General features: G+C 32.8%; 1 protein-coding gene across 3 annotated transcripts; it reads left to right on the top strand.

Annotated features, from left to right (window-relative positions):
- Positions 1–1,736: 1,736 nt before the first annotated feature.
- On the top strand, positions 1,737–26,469 carry LOC132750720 (fibropellin-1-like). Of its 3 annotated transcripts, XM_060740750.1 has the most exons (10): positions 1,737–1,887; positions 9,130–9,170; positions 9,497–9,574; positions 9,759–9,834; positions 10,616–10,717; positions 14,208–14,321; positions 15,529–15,642; positions 16,464–16,577; positions 17,238–17,312; positions 26,036–26,469. In XM_060740750.1, the coding sequence occupies exons 2-10, from the start codon at positions 9,141–9,143 to the stop codon at positions 26,296–26,298; spliced, it is 966 nt and encodes a 321-aa protein (XP_060596733.1). In that variant the 5' UTR covers positions 1,737–1,887; positions 9,130–9,140; the 3' UTR covers positions 26,299–26,469. The 3 variants fall into 3 exon arrangements, with proteins under 3 accessions (XP_060596733.1, XP_060596735.1, XP_060596734.1); XM_060740752.1 differs by lacking the exon at positions 16,464–16,577; XM_060740751.1 differs by lacking the exon at positions 14,208–14,321.
- Positions 26,470–27,237: the final 768 nt, after the last annotated feature.

Below are 27,237 nucleotides of genomic sequence, written 5' to 3' on the forward strand. Positions count from 1 at the left end.
TGATGCGCATCCGAACGATAAACTGTGATTTTATCAAACGATAAAATTACCGATTTGGATATATTATTTCGATTCTAACACGACATCAAAAAATAAAATGATGCCGTGTAACACTGTTTTCAAGTTTTATTTACATATTCTCTGTTTGCATACATACAAATACAAGAGATAATACATGTCAATTACTTTACATACAATTAGTCACATGCATAGCAGAGAGCAACACAAAGTTCTAGTAAACTGCACTTTGGGGTCAAACGCACTTTGGGGTCCTACTCCAAAGTGTGGTAAACTTCACAGTGCACTTTGGGGTCAAACGCACTTTGGAGTCAAAATCGAGAAATGACCCCCAAAGTCCGTTAATATGCTCTATATCAACGCACTTTGGGTTCCAAAGTTCTGAAGGTACAAATTGAATTCTGCTTAAATACTGAGTACTGATTTATTTTCGATTTGCAACCTTGAAATATTTAAGCTGACGGTCGATACATCACTTTGCCACTATGCAATCAAATATTCTTACTTAGTGTCATTTAAATTCTTAAGTTGCAGTAATTCCGAGAAAAAATGTTCTATGAATTTTACGATTCAAATTTTACAAAAATTGTGACTTTATAACTTATTATTTATATTTTAAATGTATTTCTGAAAATAGGAGATGTTTCGAAGATCATTCTGTTGTGTCAGTCATTTACTTGATAAGTTTTGGTCCTATATTGGACCTAAGATAAATTGAATATGATGGGGATGTATTAAAGTGTAGTAAATATAATTTCTGTGCATCTAATCCAACAATTTGAATTCTCACAAGTATGTTGGAAGTAGCATTTATTATAGTAAAGTTGCTTTTGGCCTATTTCACAATGTTCGATATTCCTAAATATGCGGCTAATGAAAACGTATACAATGTCGAAAATCATCAAAATTTTAGAAGAAAATATAGTTTTTAAAACAATTTACATCTTCTTCAGTAAATGCTTTTAAATAAATGTATTTTGGTTGCCGTAAAGGCTGCCGTTTTTACATTGTAATGATTTTTTTACGTTTGCTAGGTACCAGTCATGTTATTTCTTTAAAGCACCTTCCGCTATTAGTATGTTTGCAGTTTTTTAAATAAACATTTATGTGTCCGCAAATACTTGCTTTCAATTTGTAGCCATTTTAGACCCATCATCTTGAGACTAAAAATGAAATGACACTATTGAAATTTAATGAAAACGTTGTTTTACATCACAAGACGTTTGATATTCTGAATAAATGGAATCTTGCAGATTATTTAGGGATTATTGTAAGGTTTACAAGCTTGATATCAGGGATGGCAACATCCTACTCAGGTGCCCGTTCATGTCTGATATAATGCACGGGGGCACCTAAGGTCTTCAGCAGTAAGGCTGGAAAGTCGCCATATGACATAAAGTGTGTCGGTGTGACGTAAGACCCAAACAAACAAACAAATCCTTACTTTATAGAAGGTCCCATTATAACCACCATGTGAACACATCTGCGATGTTTCCAAATTTAAATTTTAACCATTTCATGTTAAATGTTGACTTAGGCTTAAGCCGGTTATAGGAGGTGTGGACAGTAGCTTGCTGTTTACCACTACAGTCCATGCTCAATCAAACTGAACCTGCAACAGTTTCCATTTCGCCATGTTGTATTTTCCTTATGAATTTTTTATCATTATTATTATGATCAATTAATTTACAAAACAAATGAACAAGATCGACAAGGAAAGGCGGAGTTAATATAAAGTACAACACATGTTCATGTGATATTATTTATCAAACGTGTCCGTTTTTGTCTTGCAATACTTCAATTATATAAGCAGTCAGTGTAAGTTTACAGGTTTATCAAGACGTGTGTTTTTCCGGAGGAACAAATAAGGTAAGATGTTTATTTCTTTTATTTATTCTGTTATGTTTTAATAACTTTCGTGACAAATGTTTATATGTATTTCTAGTAGTTTTGATGTATAAAGAGAAACATATAAATTTATAAGTTAAATAAAGTTTTCTTCTTCTTTTCTATATTTTTATCTGTCATTATTTATTTATTAAATGAATTAGGAGGAAATATTACGAAAATGAAACAAGAAGTATCTTTAAAGAAAAAAGATCCTCGGCCGAAGTAATACTGATTAACTTGCATATGTTCTTAGTTTTCCATGCAAAATCGTAAATGTGAGCAATCACGTAATAATTTCGTGTAGGGTTATTAATCTGGAAAATGGAACATTTTAAGATGTATGTATAATTAAACAAACATATTGTGTTTCCGTAAGTTAACTCAATATCTAACACGAACATCTCAGCAGTCGACGAGCAAGTATTTTCGCGTCACGACAAAACCAACATAATGGGTTTGCGACCAGCATGGATCCAATCCGCGCAGTCTGGTCAGAATCCATGCTGTTCGCTATCAGTTTCTTTACTTGTTATAGGGTCTGTAAGCGAAAAGCATGGATCCTGATCAGACTGCGCAGACGCCGACATTATGTTGGTTTTGTCGTGACGCGGCTCAATTACTTGAATAATATGCGAAAATGTATAAAATTATAAATTTTATCAAATAAAAACATCATTAATCATGTAATATATTAGTCAATTATTGAACATCGTAAACTTAGGGTATCTGATAAGTTCTGTTATTGTGCTCATGTTGACAAAAATGTAAAACAAAATATACATAGTAATAAACTATCCACTAGAAAATGTAATGTGATCTTGAAGCTATGTAAAATGTTTTGTGGAAGGAAGTATTGTAAAACATAACTTAAATATCTGAGTATTTTAACAAGAAAGTTAAATAACTATCCTGTACATTATATTTTAGTATTATCTAACAAGAACTATCCTTTACATTATAATTTATATGTCGCATTGCTTTTATTTTGACGTTGTGTGACAGTGAAGTTATTGATCAACCCCATTTACAAAGGCTATCAAAATTTTTGCAGTTCGTGTGCCGTACATAAATAGCTATTCAAATCACACTTATTAATCAAAATTGCGTCAAATAAAAATACCATTTGGAAATCAAATAAATTTTGATTAGAAAAAATGAAACTTTAATGACATCGTGTACCTAACTAATTGTTACGGAAATATGTAAAGGTTGTCTACCAATATGGAGTCTGCTTTCAAATGAAATCTCGCGGGAGAATTCTAGCATCGAACCATACACTATTTTAGGTAATTTATAGTATTTACGACAAAGCTAAATCATGTGTAAAAAGCACTCAGGGTTTATCAACATATTTTACAAGTGCAACAGGTGTCCGTCAAGGTGAAAACCTATCACCTATTCTTTTTTCTGTCTTCCTGAATGATCTTGTAGAACATATCTCAAATACGTATAATGGTTTAGATTTATTTTCGCAGTCTATTAAAAATGTACTAAGTGATGATATAGTAGAGGTTTACTTTAAATTGTTTTTACTGCTTTATGCTGATGATACTGTAATTTTTGAAGAATCTGCATCTGATTTTCAATTAGCACTAGATGCTATATCTATCTATTGCGAGTTATGGAAATTCAAGTAGATACAGCCAAAACTAAAGTGGTGATTTTTTCAAAAGGGAAATGTAGAAATACACTTTCTTTTTACTTTAACAATGCCATACTTGATATTGTTGAGGATTTTAGCTACTTAGGTGTTAAGTTTAATTTCAATGGTAAGTTCAATAAAACTACTAAATACCTGTGTGACCAAGCTAGAAAAGCTATGTTTGCTGTACTTAAAAAATCCCGAACTCTTTGTCTTGATATAGATTTACAATTACAACTTTTTGACTCCATGGTCACTATTTTGTTATATGGTGTAGAAGTGTGGGGTGTAGGTAACATTGATATTGTAAAGCAATTTCAGTTGAAATATCTTAAACTCATAAGGAATGTCCAAAAGTCCACTCCTATTGTTATGGTATTTGGGGAGCTTGGTACTCTTCCAATTGATTGTGTCATAAAATGTAGAGTCCTAAATTTTTGGTGCAAAATCATTAATTCAAAACCTGATAAAGTATGTAATATTATGTACAAACTAATGTTTGATTTGGACCGTCAAAACGTATATCACTCCCCATGGATAGCTTATGTTAAATCAAAGTGCTGAAGGCCCTGCAGTTGGGACGTTTAAACTGCAAGCTCGACTTTTTTAACACATGACAAAATAAAGGGAGACAAAGCTATGAGAAAAATATTAATTGTGGTATAAATATATAAAATTTTCTGTATCAGTATCAAGAAAACACTCAAATGGTCAGTATTTTTGCATCACATTATATGAATGTGGCCATGTCATTAGAACTTATGATGGCTTTAAAGTGTTCACTGCACTTCTCATGCTAATCTCTTTCACTGTATGAAGTTTCAATCAAATTCCTTCAATATTTTAATCCTCTCTCTGAACATTCAAAAACTAAGTAATGTAGAATTTTGGTTATTTGACACAGCACTTCTGCTCACTAGTCTCTACAACTGTATTTAGTTTGAGGGAGATATCATTGAAAAGATTTGCTCTAGACAACCAATATTTTAAATGTTGATGTATTATAAGAGATGATAATTGTAAAATTAAGCTAGGAAAAATTATGGCTCTTTGAAAATACACTTCCTTTCACTTGAATGTTTTCGCTGTGTAAAATTTTAATCAAATTCCATCAACTCTTTTCCGGTATTTCCCTCATGGCAAGCAGAATTAAGTAAATGTATTAAAAAGGGAGATAATTAAAAAACTAAGGAATGCAGTTATGGTTCTTTGACACTTTTGCAAATTCAAGTCTGTACAACAGGGAGTATTTTCAGTGATAGTTTGAAGTAAGCATTTTTAACTTAAGAGAGATAATTAAAACATGAAGCAAGGTAGAGTTATGTTTCTTGAACACCGCACTTCCTCTCAAAAGTCTCTATAACTTTGTGAAGTTTACATAAAATCCCATCAATACGTATCTAGTTACATTCATATTTAGGACAAGAGTGTGAAGGATCGCTGTCTATCTACATTTTTGAAAGTTCACAATGTGGGTTTTTTTCTTTAATCATCTAAAATCTCAAAAACACCATAAGAAACATAATAAATTATTTTCCTCCCATGGCTTCCCCACAAGTACAAGTTCCCCACAAGTACAAGTATGTATAGAATCATTAGAATGAACACGGAAATTTATCCATTATATTAATTGAGTCCATGCAGACAGATGGTTAAGACTGCAACTGTATTCTCTCCCTTTTGGAGAGCATAAATTATAATAACATGTTAAATCTCTGCATGGTTCTATGTCAGATACCAGTACGATGATTTTGAGTAATATCAGAATTCAGATTTCATTGACATACAGAAAGGGGTCAGCCTTTAGTCTCCTCTTGGTGATAACAGAAGGGGACTAATAACAACAATTTATTCTAGTTTCAATTCTCAGGTTTATTACTTTTCATTAAACCAGGCAAGCTAAGATACATGTTATAACTTATGAAGTATGCTAGCTCTGAATGTATTTACACAACATTGCTAAACATTACTGTACACAATATTTTAATAAATTTTGGAATGCGCAGTCATATGTTACACAAGTCCCAGGAGCTTCAATTCATGGAAACAAACTTTTGGTGAAAACAGTCAAAATATAAGAATTGGTTTGATTTATCACTGTTGGGTAAGTGTCATGGTTTTGTTTGAAGCCAAAAAAAGTAGATTTAACATTTTCCTTCAACACAATGTTCATGACTGGCCCTTTACTATTGACAGGGGATTCAACTGAAGACCGAACTCAGACTACCCCTCTAAAATAGTCCAACTAGTCACAAGTGTTCATATTGGTGCCTATACAGTTATGATCACTACATCTGGAAACAGGAGATTCCCACAGACTGTGGTGCAAATCTTCATTTGCTTGACAGTGACACATGTCCACATTAAAAAAATGCAATAACAATTATAAATGAAGTGCAATAATTTGAAAAAAATGCTTATCTTATTTGTCCCTTCATACATTTATAATGCAGCTAGAGCACTAGATTTGTGTGTCTGTTACAGAAAATGACTTTCAATAATACTATTCAAATATATTTGAAATACAATTTCTTTAATAAATACTCATAGTAATACTGAATTCCTTTTTGGTATATTTTTTCTGTCACATATGTTCAGACAATATACAATTAATTTGTTTAGACAGCATACAATTGAAGGTATAATTATTTATTGGCTACACATAAATGTAAATTATGGTTAGTTTAATAACCAATATGAATATCCCTTCAATCTTTAAAAACAGCCTGTCTTTAAAAAGCAGATCTTAGCAATCAAGGCACACTAAGCAGAAAAAAAGTCAATCAAAGGGTAGGGAAACATTTTTATACATATTTAAATCATTTGGTGGGGAAACAATCACTTCACAGCTGTGCTTTGCTATTGAATATTTTCATTTCTTTCAATCTTGAATAATCAAAATGTAAACAATGTTCATAAGGATGAACTTTATTGTTAATTTTGCATAAATATTGAGGTCTTGTTCAAGGCAACAAAACAGTATTGTAAATTTTGCAGTTCCTTGTAATGCCCTGTAGGATTGATTTGTATGTACCACCTTAAAACACCATACAATATTTCATGTAAGTGATCATTTTCAGCAAAGGAAAAAGACTGTCATAGGCAGTATCTTAATGCCAATGGACAGAAATTTTTGAAGTATGTTCTTAACTAACACTATAATAAACTGTGAGCATGCAACTGACACTCTTTTATTTTAGGCGGTACTATATATGAACAAGTCTTGGACTATTTCATTATGTAGATTAGAAATGCAAACTAAACAATTTCAGTTTCAAGCCTTTTCCTAGACATTTTGGGAAAAATTCCTAGCACAGGTTAGGAAATTTTGCATCTTAATTGGGAAAAATATTCAGTACCATGTACAAAGTTGTTAATCATCATTCACATAAAAAATGACAATGAAATGTGTTTTTGAACATCATCTGTCTTGTACCATATTGGATTGAAATGGAATGAAGAAAAATTGTCAGCTTTGATAACGGGAATTTTAACTCGATTATGATTTTTTTCTAAACTTGGAAAAAATAAGCATACTTGGCATTATTTGCCACTGGGAATGGGTCTGGTAATCTGGCCAGTGGTGACACTGGTAAAAAGGCATAATTATGTTTTCATGAATAATTTTTTGATAACAGTTTGATTTGTGAAATATACATCAAATATTATACAAGAACCTGTTGTTTGTGATCATCTTCTTGTCGTTTTTTAATCTTATACTTTTTTCTAGCTACATTGTACCAGCTTTTCCAAGTGAATATTGGAGTAAATGCTCTTTTATTTCCCTGAAAATATCAATTTAAAGATATCATCTTTAAAATTATCTTATACTACTCTCATAGTATGTGTATATACAATCTATATGTGAATATACAATCTATATTATATATGTGTACACTATAATATGATTGTGTACAGCATGTAATGACATAAAATTTGAAAATTTATGATCATAATATTTCTTCATATTGCTCTACAATATTACAACTAAAATAGAAAATGTTCTTATCATTTTATTATGATATTTATTTATTACATGTAGATATGTGATAAAAATGTGAATATCAGCACTGATTAAATTACTTTAACCATGAAGTGAAGACGGGTATAGATCATTTCAAACAGCCTTGCTTTTGTGGTGACATTTTCGCAACATGGTTGTGTGTCTGCCTTGTAAACAAGAGGTCTGGGGTTCAAATCCCTTTCAGTGCCTGAAGATTTTTCAGGTTAACAATTATCATGGTGGCAGTGATTTTTGTGGCTTTCTGAAGAGGAAAATAAAGCTTGATAAATCAGAAAAGGGGAAAATCAAATTCCAACCACTGAGAATGAAATTTACCCATACATTAAAAAAAAATCGATTCTAGATATATCTCATTAAGAAGAAGAGCAGTGCACATGAACCAGTCCTTTGCACTTCTTTTTTTTTATCGCCCTTTGTCAATATTCATACTTTATTATTGTCCGGGTCATTTCTCTTAAAGTATAAAAGCTATGGACTTGAAACTTTATAGGATAATAGATCTCATTAAGAAGAAGTGCAGTGCACAAGAACCGGTACTTTGCACTTCTTCTTTTTTTTATTTATCGCCCTTTGTCAATTTTCATACTTTATTATTGTCAGGGTCATTTCTCCTTAAGTATAAAAGCTAAGTGCAGTGTACAATAACTGGTCCTCTGCACTTCTTATTTTTTGAGGTTTTGCCCTTTGTTATTTTTCATACTTTATTTTTGTCCTTGTTATTTATTTCTCCTAAAGTATACAAACTATAGACATGAAACATAATAGGATAATAGATATCATTGAGATAAAGTGCACTGCACAAAAACTGGTACTGTGTACTCCATGATTTTTGAATTATTGCCCTTTGTTAATTTTCTAACTTTATTTTTGTCCAGGCCAATACGCCTACACTTTAAAAGCTATAAATTGACTTGAACTTTCATAGGATGATAGATCTCATTGAGTAGAAGTGCAGTGCACAAGAACTTGTACTCTGCACTTCATTATTTTTGAATTATTACCCTTTGTTAATTTTCTTACTTAAAAGGCTTGTCCAGAGCATAACTTGGTCACTATAAATTTGATTTAATCCAAATTTGGTATGTTAGCTTTTTTCATCGACCTGAAGTGCAGTGCTTAAGAATCCATCATAGAGTACTCCATTTGATTTGTCAGTGTAAAACTTTCCATGTCTTTTTTATTTTTGATAATATAACATTTTTATTAATCCATATGTAACATTGTTTGCTACTAAAATTAAAGGTACATGTACATTGTTAGAGCAGTGAAGAAAATGCCTAAATGACAGCTATATTGTTCACACAGATTTCTAATTCTGTTTATTTTCATCTAGAAAATCCACTTCTGCCTATTTACTCCTTATTTATTTATTTATTTCATTCTAACAATAGTTTATTCTTTAAATCATGCATGTTTTCTGAGTCACTGACCCCTCTGTGCGGCATAATTGTATCAGACAAAGTAGTTTTACTATCTACTGTTGTTAAGTTGGCTAATAAATTGTACGAATTAAAATTGTAATAAATTAATAGTATACATGTATATTGTGATTCAGATATCCACCTGATGATGCAGACAATGTCCCTACTTATCAATGTAAGCAATATTTTAATTTCTTTGTTTTAAAAATTCTTTGTTGCCAAAAAATTAAAAGAAACATGCATGTAAAGACAGTAACAATTCAGTGGTATAACATATTTGACAAAAGGATTGCCCCACGAGTTTTCTTAACATAAGCAATTTTGATTTGCTGATTTGTATTGCCTTAATTCGTAAAACATAATATTGTTTTCCTCGTGAAAACTGATAAGAACATATTTAAATTAAAAATGAATTGAAAACATCTCACATATATGTTAACGTTGCAAATATGAGCAATGGTTACCTAATGAAGCTATTTTAGTGTAATAAAATGATTTCAGATTGTTTTGGCGATAACGATTATTCAGAATGCTGATTGTAGTGGTCCATACCTACAAAATTGTGAAACTGATTTACAGGTACTTATTACAAATGCTCACATATTCAATGCATAATTTTCTTTATCTAGTTTATTTTCAATTCTTTTTCTATAAAGGTAAACTGTAAATCCAGATAAATGCATTATATTTAAAAGATTGTTGCAAGTAATGACAAGTTTTTTAAGAACCTGTTATTTATTCGAAATTTGGTGAATCTAAACAGTGTCCAGACGGCTACGCATGTCTTCGGCCAGGCTATGGTAAAGGGAGTGCAAAAGCACAGATGAAATGTTACCCATGTAAGTACATTGATATAAAAAGTAAAATATGAACAAGATATATTTTGAAAAATGATATATATCTATGAAAAAAATGAAAATAAAGCGTCGTTTCCGAAAGAGTAATCATAATGTTCTGCGTTCGAAACAATCTAATGGACACGCCTTATTATACTGGAACGAAATGCCATCAACTTATTTGAATTTCAGTTGCTTTTTAAGATCCTGTATGTTTTGTGATTGAAATTGTTACTGTTTGTATACCACATTTGCAAAAAATTAAATATGTATATAATTATGCAAATAAAACAATTTTCAAACATCGAAGAATATGTAAAATGTGTACTGCAAATATTTGTGCACATTATATTTAATCAATAAATTATATGCATTCATTTCTTATTGGAAAATTTGACTAAATAAATTTCTAATTACCTCCCTTTATTTACATGAAAGTTTAAAGTCGGTAATATCTTGATAAATAATGCTTACTAGAACTTACAATATTGACAAATTTTAATTTGAGGATCATATTCACGAAGTAAAACCATAAAAAAAGGTGTTACTGGATCTTTAAGGAATCCTTTATTGTTGTAGTTTTTTCCGCCGAGTTGGCCATAGTGCCTTCAGTATAGTTTTAAGTTCAATAAATATATGTATACCTTTACTTTTATGATCGACCTTCATGTACGACTGAAATACTATATATTAGAATAATATTAATGAACATACAATTGTTAGAGTACATAAGACCCATTTTTTTTCTTTTTGCATTCTTTGAAATACCTTTTTTTCTAAACAGGTTGCTGTCGGGAAAACACACAGTGTTATATAAAAAGCAAATTAAGTGGCATAAACTGCGACTGTGGAGACTCTGGGTATACAGGTGCTTGTTGCAAAACAGGTTAGTACATTTTATAATCGATCATTATTAAATATTTCCTCCATAGCTGAAGAGCATTAACATAACATTGAATATAAATAAAATGCTTATTAAAGTTCGTACAAAAGATCATATTATTATATACTGTTTATATAAATACAAGCTCTAAATGTACAATGTAAATGAGTAAAGAAAAGACATATTTATAATATGTACAATTATTCATATATTTACTAATATTGAAAGTTAACTAATGCAATGAATCTGTGATATCTATCAACAATTGTCAACAATTGGAAAAATGGATAAATGAATATTTTAAGCTACTAAGATGCATAGAATATCACGTTCAAAATGAAATCTTGATTAATTTTTTACGATATATAATCAAGAGCATCAGAACTGACAACATCACTCATGTGAAGGCAGAAATAAAATTTAATTCATTTAAGTTGTTTAAAGTTACAATAATTTCAATTTTGAGGAAAAATGATGAACAAGTTACTAACTTAGGGAAGAATAACTTTTATAATATATAAATGGCTGCAAAAACACTTAAGCAATTAACCTTAAGCAAGGCGATGAAGATGTGTTTAAGCTAGGTCAGTTTGATAAAATTTGATAGCGCAATAGGGCAACTATGTAAAGGAACGGAACTTTTATTACATTTTAAAGAGGCATAATAACATACAATAGAAGGGGAATTTGTTATTGGTTTCAAATTTTTGATTGATAAGCCTCGCCCTTTTCTAGCACAGACACTTGGGGTGTGGAGCTCAAAACGCCTTTAAAATCCAAATAAAATGCATATTTGTCAATCCCAGCACAGCACATGTACTGATCATATATATATATATATATTCTAGCACAGACGCCGTTTTTCTCCATTGACAAAATCTTTCGATAAATTCAAACGTGGCCCCAGCTTTTCCGTGTGCAAAATGCGCAGCGCTTTTTAGTTTGGGAACCACATAATCAGATGGCTTCGTTCATAGCCGACTGGCACGTTTGAAATTATCGAAAGATTTTGTCAATGGAGGAAAACGGCGATAATCTTGATGTTTATTTCGGCTGTTGTGTTGTTTATATTACCGTTGAAGTTTAAAATTGACCATCATCGTGAAGAATTATATCTTGTGTGTCGATGCACCGAAGGATTATGTGAAAATATTGGAAATGGAATAAAATACAGGGTGATTATGACGGTAGAGGTGCGGATTTTTTCCGGCGAACATTTTTATCTTGTTTATTATTATAGATGTTGAAATATGATTTTTTTACAAAACGGCTTATATTAAGTTTTTTGTTATATATGATCAGTACATGTGCTGGGATTGACAAATATGCATTTTATTTGGATTTTAAAGGCGTTTTGAGCTCCAAACCCCAAGTGTCTGTGCAAAAGTTCATATATACAGTTTATATAAATACAAGATCTAAATGTACAATATAAATTAGTAAAGAAAAGGCATATTTATAATATGTACAAATATTCATATATTTACTCATATTGAAAGTTAACTAATGCAATGAATCAGTGATATCTATCAACAATTGTCAACAATTGGAAAAATGAATAAATGAATATTGTAAGCTACCAAGATGCATAGAATATCACGTTCAAAGTGAACTCTTGATTAATTTTTACGATTTATATATAATGAAGAGCATCAGAACTGACAAAATCATGCACTCATGTGAAGGGAGAAATAAAATTTAAATCATTTAAGTTGTTTAAAGTTACAATAATTTCAACTTTGAGGAAAGATGATGAACAAGTTACTAACTTAGGGAAGAATAACTTTTATAATATATAAATGGCTGCAAAAACACTTAAGCAATTAACCTTAAGCAAGGCGATTAAGATGTGTTTAAGCTAGGACAGTTTGATAAAATATAATAGCGCAATAGGGCAAACTATGTAAAGGAACGGAACTTTTATTACATTTTAAAGAGGCATTATAACATAAAATAGAAGGGGAATTTGTTATTGGTTTTAAATTTTTAATTGATAAGCTTCGCCCTTTTCTAGCAAAGACACTTGGGGTGTGGGGCTCAAAACGACGCCTTTTAAATCCAAATAAAATGCATATTTGTCAATCCCAGCACATGTACTGATCATATATATCAAAAAACTTAATATAAGCCGTTTTGAAAAAAAAATCATATTTCAACTTCTATAATAATACACAAGATAAAAATGTTCTCCGGAAAAAATCCGCACCTCTACCGTCATAATCACCCTGTATTTTATTCCATTTCCAATTTTTTCACATAATCCTTTGGTCCATCAACACAGAAGATATTATTCTTCACGATGGTCAATTTTAAACTTCAACGGTAATATAAACAACGCAACAGCCGAAATAAACATCAAGATTATCGCCGTTTTACTACATTTACAAAATATTTCAATAAATTCAAACGCGGCCCCAGCTTTCGATATAATAATTTTTCATTATAGACGTTGAAATATGATTTTTTTTTTCAAAACGGCTTATATTAAGTTTTTATGCTCCCACAAAGTGGGGAGCATATAGCGTTGCACTTGTCCGTCCGTCCATACGTCATTTTGGGTTTAGGGGCTATATAACAGTAAGGGGAAGAAAAGAGAACAATAGGTTAATTCCGTGATCAAAGGGTTTATGGGCTAGTAGCCCTTAAGAACACAAAGAAAATAACAAAGAAAATAGCCCCTAAACCCAAAATGTTGGAACGTCCGTCCGTACGTCTGTCCGTACGTCCCGAAATCTTGTGAAGGCAAATCCTCTTAAACCGGATGGCAGATTTTGCTTAAACTTCCAGGGATGAACAACCTTAATGTGTAGATGGTAGTAAAGGAAGGAATTTTTGCTGCAACCAAATTGAACAGAATTATGGCCCTTTGTTGATTTTTTTACTTTATACCATAAAGAAATTTTGTGAACGCAACTTCTCTTAAACCGGATGACAGATTTTGCTTAAATTTCCAGGGATGAACAACCTTAATGTGTAGATGGAAGTAGAGGAAGGAATTTTTTCTGCGACCAAATTTAACAGAATTATGACCCTTTATTTTTTTTATACTATATACCATATTTTGTGAATGCAACTCCTCTTAAACCGGTGCACATCTGCACTGTGGGGGGGGGGGGCATCCGTGTTCTTTGGACACAGTTCTAGTTTTGATATATATGATCAGTACATGTGCTGGGATTGACAAATATACATTATATTTGGATTTTAAAGGCGTTTTGAGCTCCACACCCCAAGTGTCTGTGTTTTCTAGCACATATCAGCCTCGTCTGATTAAATTGATATCAAAAGACAGTAATTCTGATTCGTTATTTTTTATTTATAGATTGGCATTACATTAAATTTCGGACAATATATGACAATAGGGCGACTGACTGGTAAAAATGAATTGTCCGAATTTCGTTTATGTTGGTTGTTTAATGTTACTTTTTTAAATTTGAAGTTTCTCCGCATGTATATATATTTAATAGATTTGATTTTAATATCATTTTTCAAGATATAAATGACTGTTACAACAATTCCTGTCTAAATGACGGTACATGTATTGACGGAGTCAACAATTATACCTGTATATGCCCAGAAGGATTCTCTGGAAGGAATTGTGAAACAGGTATCTTTGAATTCACAGAATACTACAGCTACATGTTATTAAGAGTTTGAATATCAAATAACAATATGTTTTCTGACAGATGAGGAAACTTTAATTCTAAATTTGTTTATTTACACGATGGACATAGAATATGTATCATTTACTGTAACGTGAGCATTTTATAATCAATCTATTCTTTATTTCCTCCGTAACTGAAGAGCATTAACATAATATTGAATATAACACACTTATTTAAGTTCGTACAAAAGATCATATATACAGTTTATATAAATACAAGATCTAAATGTACAATATAAATGAGTAAAGAAAAGGCATATTTATAACAGTACAAATATTCATATATTTACTCATATTGAAAGTTAACTAATGCAATGAATCTGTGATATCTACCAACAATTGTCAACAATTGGAAAAATGAATAATTGAATATTTTAAGCTACTTAGATGCATAGAATATCACGTTCAAACTGACCTCTTGATATATATCAAAAGCATCATAACTGACAAAATCACTCATGTGAAGACAGCAATAAAATTTAATCATTTAAGATGTTTAAAGTTACAATAATTTCAATTTTGAAGAAAGATGATGAACAAGTTACTAACTTAGGGAAAAATAACTTTTATAATATATAAATGGCTGCAAAAACACTTAGGTAATTAACCTTAAGCAAGGCAATTAAAATGTGTTTAAGCTAGGTCAGTTTGATATTATTTGATAGCGCAATAGGGAAAACTATGTAAAGGAACGAACGGAACTTTTATTACATTTTAAAGAGGCATTATAACATACAATAGAAGGGGAATTTGTTATTGATTTTAATTTTTAATTGATAAGCCTCGCCCTTTTCTAGCATAGACTCTTGGGGTGTTGAGCACAAAACGCCTTTAAAATCCAAATAAAATATTTGGATTTTAAAGGCGTTTTGAGCTCCACAACCCAAGTGTCTGTGTTTTCTAGCACATATCAGCCTCGTCTGATAAAATTGATATCAAAAGACAGTAATTCTGATTCGTTATTTTTTATTTATAGATTGGCATTACATTAAATTTCGGACAATATATGGCAATAGGGCGACTGACTGGTAAAAATGAATTGTCCGAATTTCGTTTATGTTGGTTGTTTAATGTTACTCGGTTTTTAAAATTGAAGTTTCTCTGCATGTATATATATTTAAAATATTTGATTTTAATTTCATTCTTCAAGATATAAATGACTGTTACAACAATTCCTGTCTTAATGACGGTACATGTATTGACGGAGTCAACAATTATACCTGTATATGCCCAGAAGGATTCTCTGGAAGGAATTGTGAAACAGGTATCTTTGAATTCACAGAATACTACAGCTACATGTTATTAAGAGTTTCAATATCAAATAACAAAATGTTTTCTGACAGATAAGGACACTTGAATTCTAAATTTGTTTATTTACACGATGGACATAGAATATCTATCATTTACTGTAACGTGAGCATTTTATAATCAATCTTTATTCTTTATTTCCTCCATAACTGAAGAGCATTAACATAATATTGAATATAACACACTTATTAAAGTTCGTACAAAAGATCATAGACACTTGGGGTTTGGAGCTCAAAACGCCTTTAAAATCCAAATAAAATGCATATTTGTCAATCCCAGCACATGTACTGATCATATATATCAAAAAACTTAATATAAGCCGTTTTGAAAAAAATCATATTTCAACATCTATAATAATACACAAGATAAAAATGTTCGCCGGAAAAAATCCGCACCCTACCGTCATAATCACCCTGTATTTTATCTAGTTTTGATATATATGATCAGTACATGTGCTGGGATTGACAAATATACTTTTTATTTGGATTTTAAAGGCGTTTTGAGCTCCACACCCCAAGTGTCTGTGTTTTCTAGCACATATCAGCCTCGTCTGATTAAATTGATATCAAAAGACAGTAATTCTGATTTGTTATTTTTTATTTATAGATTGGCATTACATTAAATTTCGGACAATATATGACAATAGGGCGACTGACTGGTAAAAATGAATTGTCCGAATTTCGTTTATGTTGGTTGTTTAATGTTACTTTTTTAAATTTGAAGTTTCTCCGCATGTATATATATTTAAAAGATTTGATTTTAATTTCATTTTTCAAGATATAAATGACTGTTACAACAATTCCTGTCTTAATGACGGTACATGCATTGACGGAGTCAACAATTATACCTGTATATGTCCAGAAGGATTCTCTGGAAGGAATTGTGAAACAGGTATCTTTGAATTCACAGAATACTACAGCTACATGTTATTAAGAGTTTGAATATCAATTAACACAAAATGTTTTCTGATAGATATTTTTTCTAAATTTGTTTATTTACACGATGGACATAGAATATCTATCATTTACTGTAACGTGAGCATTTTATAATCAATCTTTATTCTTTATTTCCTCCATAACTGAAGAGCATTAAAATAATATTGAATATAATACACTTATTAAAGTTCGTACAAAAGATCATATATACAGTTTATATAAATACAAGATCTAAATGTACAATATAAATTAGTAAAGAAAATACATATTTATAATATGAAGAAACATTCATATAATTTCTCATATTGAAAGATAACTTACGCAATCAATCTGTAATATCTATCAACAATTATCAATTGAAAAAAATGAATAAATGAAAAATTAAAGCTACTCAGATGCTCAGATGCATAGAATATCACGTTCAAGGTGAAATCTTGACTAATTTTTACGATAATAATACAATTATTAAGTGTTTCATATGTGTTTTAAAATGATTTTGACACATTTTGTATATGTGTATATACATGTATTTGATATCTGTAAACTGTGTCATTTCCACTATGCTATCAACTTAATGTTCTAATTATTTGTATTCTTTTCATTTTTCAAAAAAAAGCCTTAATACCACCATTATGCATGGCAAACAATAACTGTTTTCAGACAGCTTCAGAGTGTGAACAATCTGGAACTGGTGAGTTGTTTATCAATGTTAAATAATGCCTCAGCCGATGTGGGCGTGAACGGTAACTTGCATGTTCCTTTACCGTTCATGAACAGGCACAAAGCACTAAGTCTGCAACATTTTCTATTACATATTATGTCGTTTGTGCATTCTTTAGGGATCCTTAATTACTCTTTATTTTAACACTTTGTCTAAAACAATGTCTAGCGGTCAACTACAAAAGTAAACAGAAGTTGAATTACTCTCTTGTTTACGTTTTAATTAGTTGAGCTGCGTCACGACAAAACCAACATAATGGGTTTGCGACCAGCATGGATCCAGACCAGCCTGTGCGTAGGCTGGTCTGGAACCATGCTGGTCGCAAACCCATTATGTTGGTTTTGCCGTGACGCGGCTCATTTATTTTCATAAGACTTACAGTTTACTTATCTAGAACATAAGGGTATTGCGCGTGTCTATCCTTCTAAATGTATATATAATCATTCTGAAAATATTTCTATAAAACATGTTCAGTTATGATATTATATATACATATTACATAATTTATAGGTCAACCCATCTAGTATTTTTATTACAACATACCTTTAATATCTAATATGTTCAATATACATGTGCGTGAAGTTAGCCGGACAGCCGGAACAGCCGGAGCAGCCAGAACAAATTTTCGTTAAGTCCGGCTGTTGCGGCTACTCCGGCTAGCCGGAATCCGGTTCCGGCTGAACAGGCTAGCCAGAAATGTTACAGTAAATCCTGTGCAAGAGACCATTCATTTATTTAATGATGAAGTTTCACATTACGTATCACATCGATACTTGGTTCTTCAGGCTAGCTAGAATAACTGAAATCAAGAGTACTTCAGATGAAAAAAATCAGACATATTCTCAGAAAATGAGAGTCATCCATGGTGTGTCCGGGTGTCCGCGGGTAAAGGTGTGTCCGTCGGGAATACTCTGGTATTTTGCCGACGTTGAGCCAAAAATCGTACTAGACAGCTCATATCTGGCCAATTCCGGCTGGCCCCTGTGGGGACCAGAATCAATTCCGCATAACCGCATATGGTGGGATGGTTAGGGGGTCTGACCGGGTGTCCGCGGGTAAAGGTGTGTCCGTCGGGAATACTCTGGTATTTTGCCGACGTTGAGCCAAAAATCGTACTAGACAGCTCATATCTGGCCAATTCCGGCTGGCCCCTGTGGGGACCAGACTCAATTCCGCAGAACCGCATATGGTGGGATGGTTAGGTGGTCTGACCGGGGGTCCGCGGGTATAGGTGTGTCCGTCGGGAATACTCTGGTATTTTGCCGACGTTGAGCCGAAAATCGTACTTGACAGCTCATATCTGGCCAGTTCCGGCTGGCCCCTGTGGGGACTAGACTCAATTCCACAGAACCGCATATGGTGGGATGGTTAGGGGGTCTGACCGGGTGTCCGCGGGTATAGGTGTGTCCGTCGGGAATACTCTGGTATTTTGCCGACGTTGAGCCGAAAATCGTACTAGACAGCTCATATCTAGCCAATTCCGGCTGGCCCCTGTGGGGACCAGACTCAATTCCGCAGAACCGCATATGGTGGGATGGTTAGGGGGTCTGACCGGGTGTCCGCGGGTAAAGGTGTGTCCGTCGGGAATACTCTGGTATCCTGCCTCCTTATATGTTAATATTTTTTCATTAATGTTATGTCTCTCCCTTTTATCATTTTTGTTCATTTGTGAAATCTGACCTTTGTAAATTAGAAATTTTCTTAAACAGAAGATAACGATGTGCGTGAAGTTAGCCAGACAGCCGGACAGCCGGAGCAGCCGGAACAAATTTTCGTTAAGTCCGGCTGTTCCGGCTACTTCGGCTAGCCGGAATCCGGTTCCGGCTGAACAGGCTAGCCAGAAATGTTACAGTAAATCCTGTGCAAGAGACCATTCATTTATTTAATGATGAAGTTTCACATTACGTATCACATCGATACTTGGCTCTTCAGGCTAGCTAGAATAACCGAAATCAAGAGTACTTCAGATGAAAAAAAATCAGACATATTCTCAGAAAATGAGAGTCGTCCATGGTGTGTCCGGGTGTCCGCGGGTATAGGTGTGTCCGTCGGGAATACTCTGGTATCCTGCCTCCTTATATGTTAATAATTTTTCATTACTGTTGTGTCACTCCCTTTTATCATTTTTGTTAAATTGTGTAAATTAGAAATTTTCTTAAACAGAAGATAACGACATATTTGCAAATAATATTATTTTGATGAGTTTTCCCGCATTTTTTCCCAGTCATTTGAAACTTGATTCTAAGCTCTGAAACTTGATACATAGCACATAAAGATATTTAGAAGCTCAACTATCTGATATAATCTGAAATGTGATTTTTATTTGTAAATTTTAAATAACACTCTAAAACTAAATTTATACTGAATTACAAATGGTGATAATATTTAAAGGGAGACGACTTTGTCAATTAGATACATCAACGCTGAGCATTACGCGGTTTTTCATGATTGAATAGAGCATTCACCATGCCCATATATTAAATTATATAATGATGAATCAAATAGACCAATGTTTGAGGAAAGCAGGCAATTTTCTAAAATATTTTTATTTTATAGTTTCCTTGTTCAAACTGCCGTGCTATCCGAGGCATATTCTACATGTACTTCATACAGTAGAGTCTCTGTTGTTAAGATCATCCCGGAATTAAGACCATTCTGCTATTTAGACCATTTAATTAAAAGAACAGTATTTTCTGCTCTTTATGTCAATGGTTACTTGATTCAGAATTAAGATCACCCTGCTTATCCACTTTAAAAACCACCAGATTCAGTCCTAAATTCCTTATTTTAATCTTTTTTTAAACCCACTATATATTGAGACCTCTGATGTTTAATTTTGCTTTCGGCACATTATATGTGCAAAGAGTTCATTTCTTATATGATAGATGAATTATGCACATCATACAATAATTAATATTTAAATCAGACCAAATTGAATTTTATACAGTAGAATCTCTACTCAAGACCACCCCGGTATTAAGACCAACCCGCTATGAAGACCTTTTATAAGAACGGAATTTTCTGTTCTTTATGTCAATGGTTACATGATGCAGCATTAAGACCGCTTATCCATTTTTAAGATCACCAAATTATGTCCAAATTATTTGTTTTGTTTTTTATTTGACCCCACTACTACTACTACTACTACTACTACTACTACTACTACTACCACTACCACTACCACTACCACTACTACTACTACTACCACCACCACTACAACCACTACTACCACCACCACTACTACTACCACTACCACTACCACCACTACTACTACTACTACTATTGAGAGCACTGATTTAAAGTCAACACCCACCTAAACCTAAAATTTGTTGTTATGTTGTAACCATCTGCTTGAATGTTCTTGGGCATGATACTTGATTTCACAAGGTGTCAAAACACCTTATATTTTGGGGGACATTGTATGAAATAAGATGAGAAAATAGATTTTAAAGTGGTTTAATGTTGCTTAAGCATATAGAGTTTTCGAAAAATTTATTGTTTTATTTGATGAATGAATTTTTTACATCATATAATAATTGATATTGAAATCAGGCTAAATAGAATTTGATATTTAATTTCTTCAGAAATATGTTTTCTTTTCATCAGATGTAACATTATATTGTATTTGCATGTTAAGATACATATTGCTTGTTCAAACAAAATGACTAAAATAGACCATTGTCATAAAGTTCGTAAGAAATGATAAGAATATTCACAATTAAGACCACCCCGCAATTAAGACCACTTTAGTCCAGTCCCGATGGTGGTCTAAATCGAGGGTTTTTACTGAATAAGCTTTTCTTCTGAAATTTGTTTAGCTCTAATCAGATTAAATATTATAACATACTTTGTATTTGTAGGTAATAGAGTCATGGTCATAAAGTATTTAAGCTAAGAATATCAACAATTAAGACCAACCCTGACCAACGACCACTTTGGTTCAGTCACGATGTTTGTCTTAATTGAGGGTTTTTACCTTAGTTTATCTCCAGCCCACCCCTTTCTGTCCTCTATATAACATCGTTTGAATTCTTCTTAATTTCTTAATTCTGAAAAATCAATTTTGTATTCTTGATTTTTCCTTTTTAGTTTGTTCATGGTGCTCTTCACTTCGACATAATTGTAACAAACCACATGAAAATAGTTATTGAAAAATTACACAAATACCAAAGTACCCGTTTAATATATGCCTGTAATGATTTGTATTGATCATATTAAAAAATGAAAATTAGATAATAATTAAAGGAAAAAGCTTAATAGAGAAGGTTAACAAGATCAGCTTAAAATGAATAGAATAACATCGTACATGTATTTGATTTCATTTTAAAAGTTTGTATCTTCATCTTAAGGCCTCAACAGACGGTAGAATTTAGTTGTACAGAACTAATTAGAGATAAGATGTACAATTTTCGAATCTATAAAACACTTGCATTCAGACGGTAATTCTACACTGTAAGAATCATCTGAGGTTTCCCCTACAAAGGATCTCTTTACATTGATCCTTTACATACATGTACTTTACTCACTAAATACTTTTTCGCCATGAGTAATGATTGAAACACCTCCATTAAAAAAAGAAGAAAAAATTAAAATATATATATATATGTATATATATATTATATTTTTTTTTTTTTTTTTTTTTTTTTTTTTTTTTTAATGTGAAGCCTGACGGAGACTTAAACCTGGGACCCTCGGAAAACCGTACTGCGGCTCTGCTGACTAAGCTATCTGGTCGCCTACAAACTACCTCCCCTCTCCTAATAAGAGAACAATTCAATACAGTGACATAATCATTTTCGGAATAATTTGGGATTCGAACATAACACAACTTTGGGACTCCTGAAGAGTTTTTCAACATCATTTTTACCCCATCTTACTACTATGTTTAACGTTTAGCCCTAATTGTTCTGGAATTTCATTCATTACACCCATTATCAGGAGATAATTTGGTTATCTGTTACTTGTCATTGTGGGAGGTCTATAAAAATCGGTACGACAAGATTTTCAAGATAGAACATGTCCTATCCCTTACATCTAGACATAAGGTTTCCGAAATCAAGAAATAGTAGCCTTCACACATTAATATTTGTCTGTACATCTTAGTTTTAATTGGTGTTGTACTTCAATATCCTACCGTCTGTTGAGGCCTTTACAGCAAGACTCGTTATCATTGATAAACCTAACCTTAACATATACTAACTGTTGAATGTCACCCCCGCCTGCACCCCCCCCCCCTCCCCCCCCCTCCGGAATCTATTATATAACAAGTCTTTGTATTTACAGACATTTGTGGTGCGGGGGTTTCACAGTTGGTACTGGAGGGGGTAGGTAGGGGTAGGTTTCCGTCTGCCATGATATTCTTACAAATAAAACACTTCTGTGTCGCACATTACTCAGTTGTGAAATAGTCCGTTTAATCTTTCAGTAATTATTCATCTTTGGTATTTATTTAAAAATCCTTTTGGCATCATAAACACACAACTCAGTAAGTCCTTTTTTTTTGTTTTTAATATAGTTTCCTTTTATTTTCATATTTACATCAACAGTTCTGACCGGTCAAAATAACAAATATATATATATTCATGTACATTAAAATGCACCGCAGAAAACTGCGGCACTAACACTTTAAACTTAAACCGTCACATGTTATGTGTCTGACTGCCTGAATCCTCCTATCTCAAAAAGTTCTTCTCATTTATTAATACAAAAATAATTGTAACAAAGGTTTCAATAATTAACCAATGAAAAAATGACCCTTAAACAAGAAAATATTAACCAATGAAAATACATTTTATCAAATATAAAATTAAAGATTTGACCAATAAAAATGGTTCGATTAAGACTGATTAACACGCCAGATGTCAAAAGTCAGCGGCCTGTTAATTCCTTTCTTTAAGTCAAACAGATAATCAGATAAGAAAACTTCAAATAAATGTCGTAGATAAAATTAATGATAATAATCATGTTGTCATACATGTGACGTAAAGATAAATGTGTCAGACACGTAAATTGCAATAAACATGTCAGAGGTCTGGCTAATTGATAATCTACATATTTCTGAATTTCAATAATTTAAAAACTTTTTATAACATAAACAAGAAAGTATAATAATTTTACGAAAAGTATTTTGAAAGAATCAAATGAAAAAAATACAGCATAACATCACCTCCTCCTCTATTTTACTTTATTCCATAAAGTGAGACGTTCCTTATATATATTAAATTTAAACAATAAAAGTGATTGTATTATGCGCTTATGTAGATTGCTAATTCTCAACACATTGTTCCGTTTTTATTAATCAAAGTTACTTTCTAAGTGGAATACCACAAACAAGATGAATGATAAAATTCATTTAAAAAAAATAAGAATAAATATGCATGATGATTTTCTTTTAAACACAAATATTTATATATATAATCATTTTCTAAAAGGTCATATTTTTAAAATGAATTTTATCATTTTTCGGCTGCACAACACATTTCCCATATACAGTTTCAGTGGGATGTCTTGATAGTGTAAAAACAGAAAAATATGATTTACCACAATAAATAAGTTGAGCATGTTATATAATTGTATAAAATGATTGGGCATTGACTGTGTTGATAATTATTTGGCCACATACTTCTTTCATGTAAATGACTTAAAACATACCACTATCTAAAAGGAAATGTCGGATTCATCTAAAGTTGAAACCGTGAATTCACTTTACCTATACTCTACATCCGCAGAAAGACATTTAAAAAAAATGCAAATTAAGAAGAAGACATTTCAAACTATCATCAGACATAAAAAAATTAAACATGGCTGCGTAAAGATAACAATCATAAATTATTAGTAACTCCTAACTTATTCGTGCAACGCTTTATACTTTTCGTGAAAATTCCTGTTGTTGAAATCGTGAATTAGAGAAGTTTAAATTGTAAACTTGTGCAGTTGAAATCGTGAATTCATGAATTCATGAAGTTAAAATCGTAAAGTCGAAATTTGAAAGTTGAAATCATGAACTCGTGCAGTTGAAATCGTGAATTCATGAAGTTGAAGTTGTGAATTTCTGAACTTTAAATCGTATATCTCGTGATTTCCGTATGTTGAAAACGTTTACTCACGAAGTTGAATTCGTGAAATCACAAAAATATAATCGGGAATTCATGTAGTTGAAATGTCCCCACTGTTCTTTCGTGCATAAGAATAAAAGTTTATGGGTTTCTGTTGAACTGAACCTTTGGGTCAAAAGAGAATGGGGTCAGCCGGAAATGGCAAAGATATGAGCTGAAATGACCATTTATTGTACGATTTTCGACTCTAAGTCGGCAAAATACCAGAGTATTCCTGACGGACACACCAATACCCGCGAACACACGGTCAGCCCCATAAACACTTCCACTATATGGCATTCTGTGGAATTGGTTCTGGGTATCACAGGGGACATTTAAGGAAAATGTTAAAATATGATCTAAAATGATCATTTATATTTTGATATTTGGCTTAACGTAAGCAAAATACCAGAGTATTTCTGGCAGACACAAATAAACCAGCGAACACACGGTCCCCCTAACCATCCAAATATATGAGATTCTGCGAAACTGAGGCTGGACCTCACAGGGTTTCAGCCGAAATAGGCGAGATATGAGTTGAAATGACCATTTATAGGACGATCTTCGGCTCCACGTCGGCAAAATGCTACAGCATTCCCGACGGACACACCTTTGCCATCCCACCATAGGGGGGTTCTGTGCAATTGAGGCTGAGCCTCACAGGGGTTAAACTCCCTAACCTTCCCACCATATGGGGTTCTGTGCAATTGAGGCCGGGCCTCACAGGGGTCAGCCGGAAATGGCCAAATATGAGTTGAAATGACCATGTATAGTACGATGTTCGGGTCAACGTCGGCAACATACAAAAGTATTCCCGACGGACACACCTATGCCAGCGTACATACGGTCAGACCCCTAACCATCCCACAATATGGGGGGTTCTGTGCAATTGAGGCTGAGCCTCACAGAGGGCAGCCGTGATTGGCGAGATATGAGTTGAAATGACCATGTATAGAAGGATTTTCGGCTCAACGTCGGCAAAATACCAAAGTATTCCCGACGGACACACCTTTGCCAGCGGATCACGGTTAAACTCCCTAACCTTTCCACCATATGGGTTTCTGTGCAACAGAGGCTGAACCTCACAGGGGTTAGCCGGAAATGGCCAGGTATGAGTTGAAACGACCATTTATAGTACGATCTTCGGCTCAACGTCGGCAAAATGCTACAGCATTCCCGGCGGCGAACCTTTGCCAGCGGTCCCACGGTCACAATTTGCACGACACAAATACTCATAAAATTGTTCCTGGATTATTTTCTCATCTTAAATAGCCTTCATTTTGGTATTATGGCCAGCCGGAATAGCCAGAGATCGAGGTGATAAATGATTTGAAACTACATTATGGAATTAACCAATTGTATTTTACACAGGTTTTGTCTGTATATTCTCTGGCTAGCCGATTCAGCTGGAACCGGATTCCGGCTAGCCGGAGTAGCCGGAACAGCCGGACGAAACAAAATATTGTTCCGGCTGTCACGGCTGCTCCGGCTGTCTGGCTAACTTCACTAACATCAATATACACAATGAGAATAAAGTGTTAATTTTTACATTGAAAGGAAAATAATTTCCATTCACTAAAAATAATACATCTCTTCTAGGCTGTTACGTAGCGGTACAAGCTCAAGCTGAACTTATCTCGAATACATGGTCAAGTGAGTTTAGGGACTCGTACTTTTCTACTACCACAGTCGCCGATTGTCGATTTCTTTGCCTAAGAAATACAGGCTATCGTTGTGTTGCATTTTCTATTGACCCAACAACAACACTTTGCTACTCATATAGCACTACACCTGCAGAGGGGTTGGTTACACAATATTCAAATACTGATGACCTCTACGTACTGAGATGCTCAAGCTGTTAGAATGCGGAAGATTATTGACTCTGAAAATGGACTTTGTATTGCTATTACTTTTATCTAATGAAACATGCTTGAAGCCAACGTTTAAAAATAAATATATGAACAGTATGTACATGAATTAAAAGAATTGCAAAACAAAACTGAAATAACTTATCCAATAGCATTCAGAAAAGTCTTCGTTTTAAATTACTGATAGCAGTTGTGTTATTCCAACTTATTCAAAGTACATTCAATTGTATTTGTTTGTAATTGAAAATGTGTCGTTATAAATTGTGTAATTATCAATGAATGGTGGCACTTTTTCATTATCCCTCATGTACAGACTCAATTAAACTGAGTCTGCAATTTTCATGTAATTTTGTTGTCATTAATGCTTCGAGGGATCACACTTTTTTTCCAGAGTTTCAAGAGCTGTCAACATTTCACTGAATTCAGTAGCTTCGCCTTAAAGAGAATACATTGTTGTTTTATTACGTTTTTAACTGCCTAGTTTATACCAGAGACTCGGAAATTATGAAAAGTCTTGAAATTTAATTATTTGTACGGTGTCCTTCACCGTAGATCTGCGAGATAATAATATGATGTTATGATACATGTCCATTGTTGAGTAAAAGCAGGTATACAAAACTGGGAGCCTTACCTTTATAAATCAACATGATGTGATTTTTGGGCATTTTTTTCGAATTTGGGCATGGTTCAATATTCCCGAAAGTCACAAAAACTTGACGATAAAAAATCATTTCAAACAACCAGTCATCTAAATCCAGTATATTAACCATATCCAATAATATTTTCCTGGCCATTCGAAACTTAATCTTTAGAAGTGTTATGTGTCTTACATAGAATATATTCGAGAATATACCGTTCCACGATTAAAGATATTCGGTTTGGTTTTTAAAACTTTTTATGTAATGCTGATATATCTATTTTTTGTACTCGCTT

Source organism: Ruditapes philippinarum, unplaced genomic scaffold (assembly GCF_026571515.1).
Source record: "Ruditapes philippinarum isolate M1 unplaced genomic scaffold, ASM2657151v2 ctg1005_1_1_1_1, whole genome shotgun sequence".
NCBI lineage: Eukaryota > Metazoa > Mollusca > Bivalvia > Venerida > Veneridae > Ruditapes > Ruditapes philippinarum.

What these genes read in the sequence shown, in the direction of transcription:
- LOC132750720 (XM_060740750.1), top strand. Translation starts at nt 9,141, where the DNA reads ATGATGCAGACAATGTCCCTACTTATCAAT. An exon ending in AGGTGCTTGTTGCAAAACAG is followed by an intron (nt 10,718 to 14,207) that starts GTTAGTACATTT and finishes TCATTTTTCAAG; the next exon opens with ATATAAATGACTGTTACAAC. An exon ending in TGGAAGGAATTGTGAAACAG is followed by an intron (nt 15,643 to 16,463) that starts GTATCTTTGAAT and finishes TCATTTTTCAAG; the next exon opens with ATATAAATGACTGTTACAAC.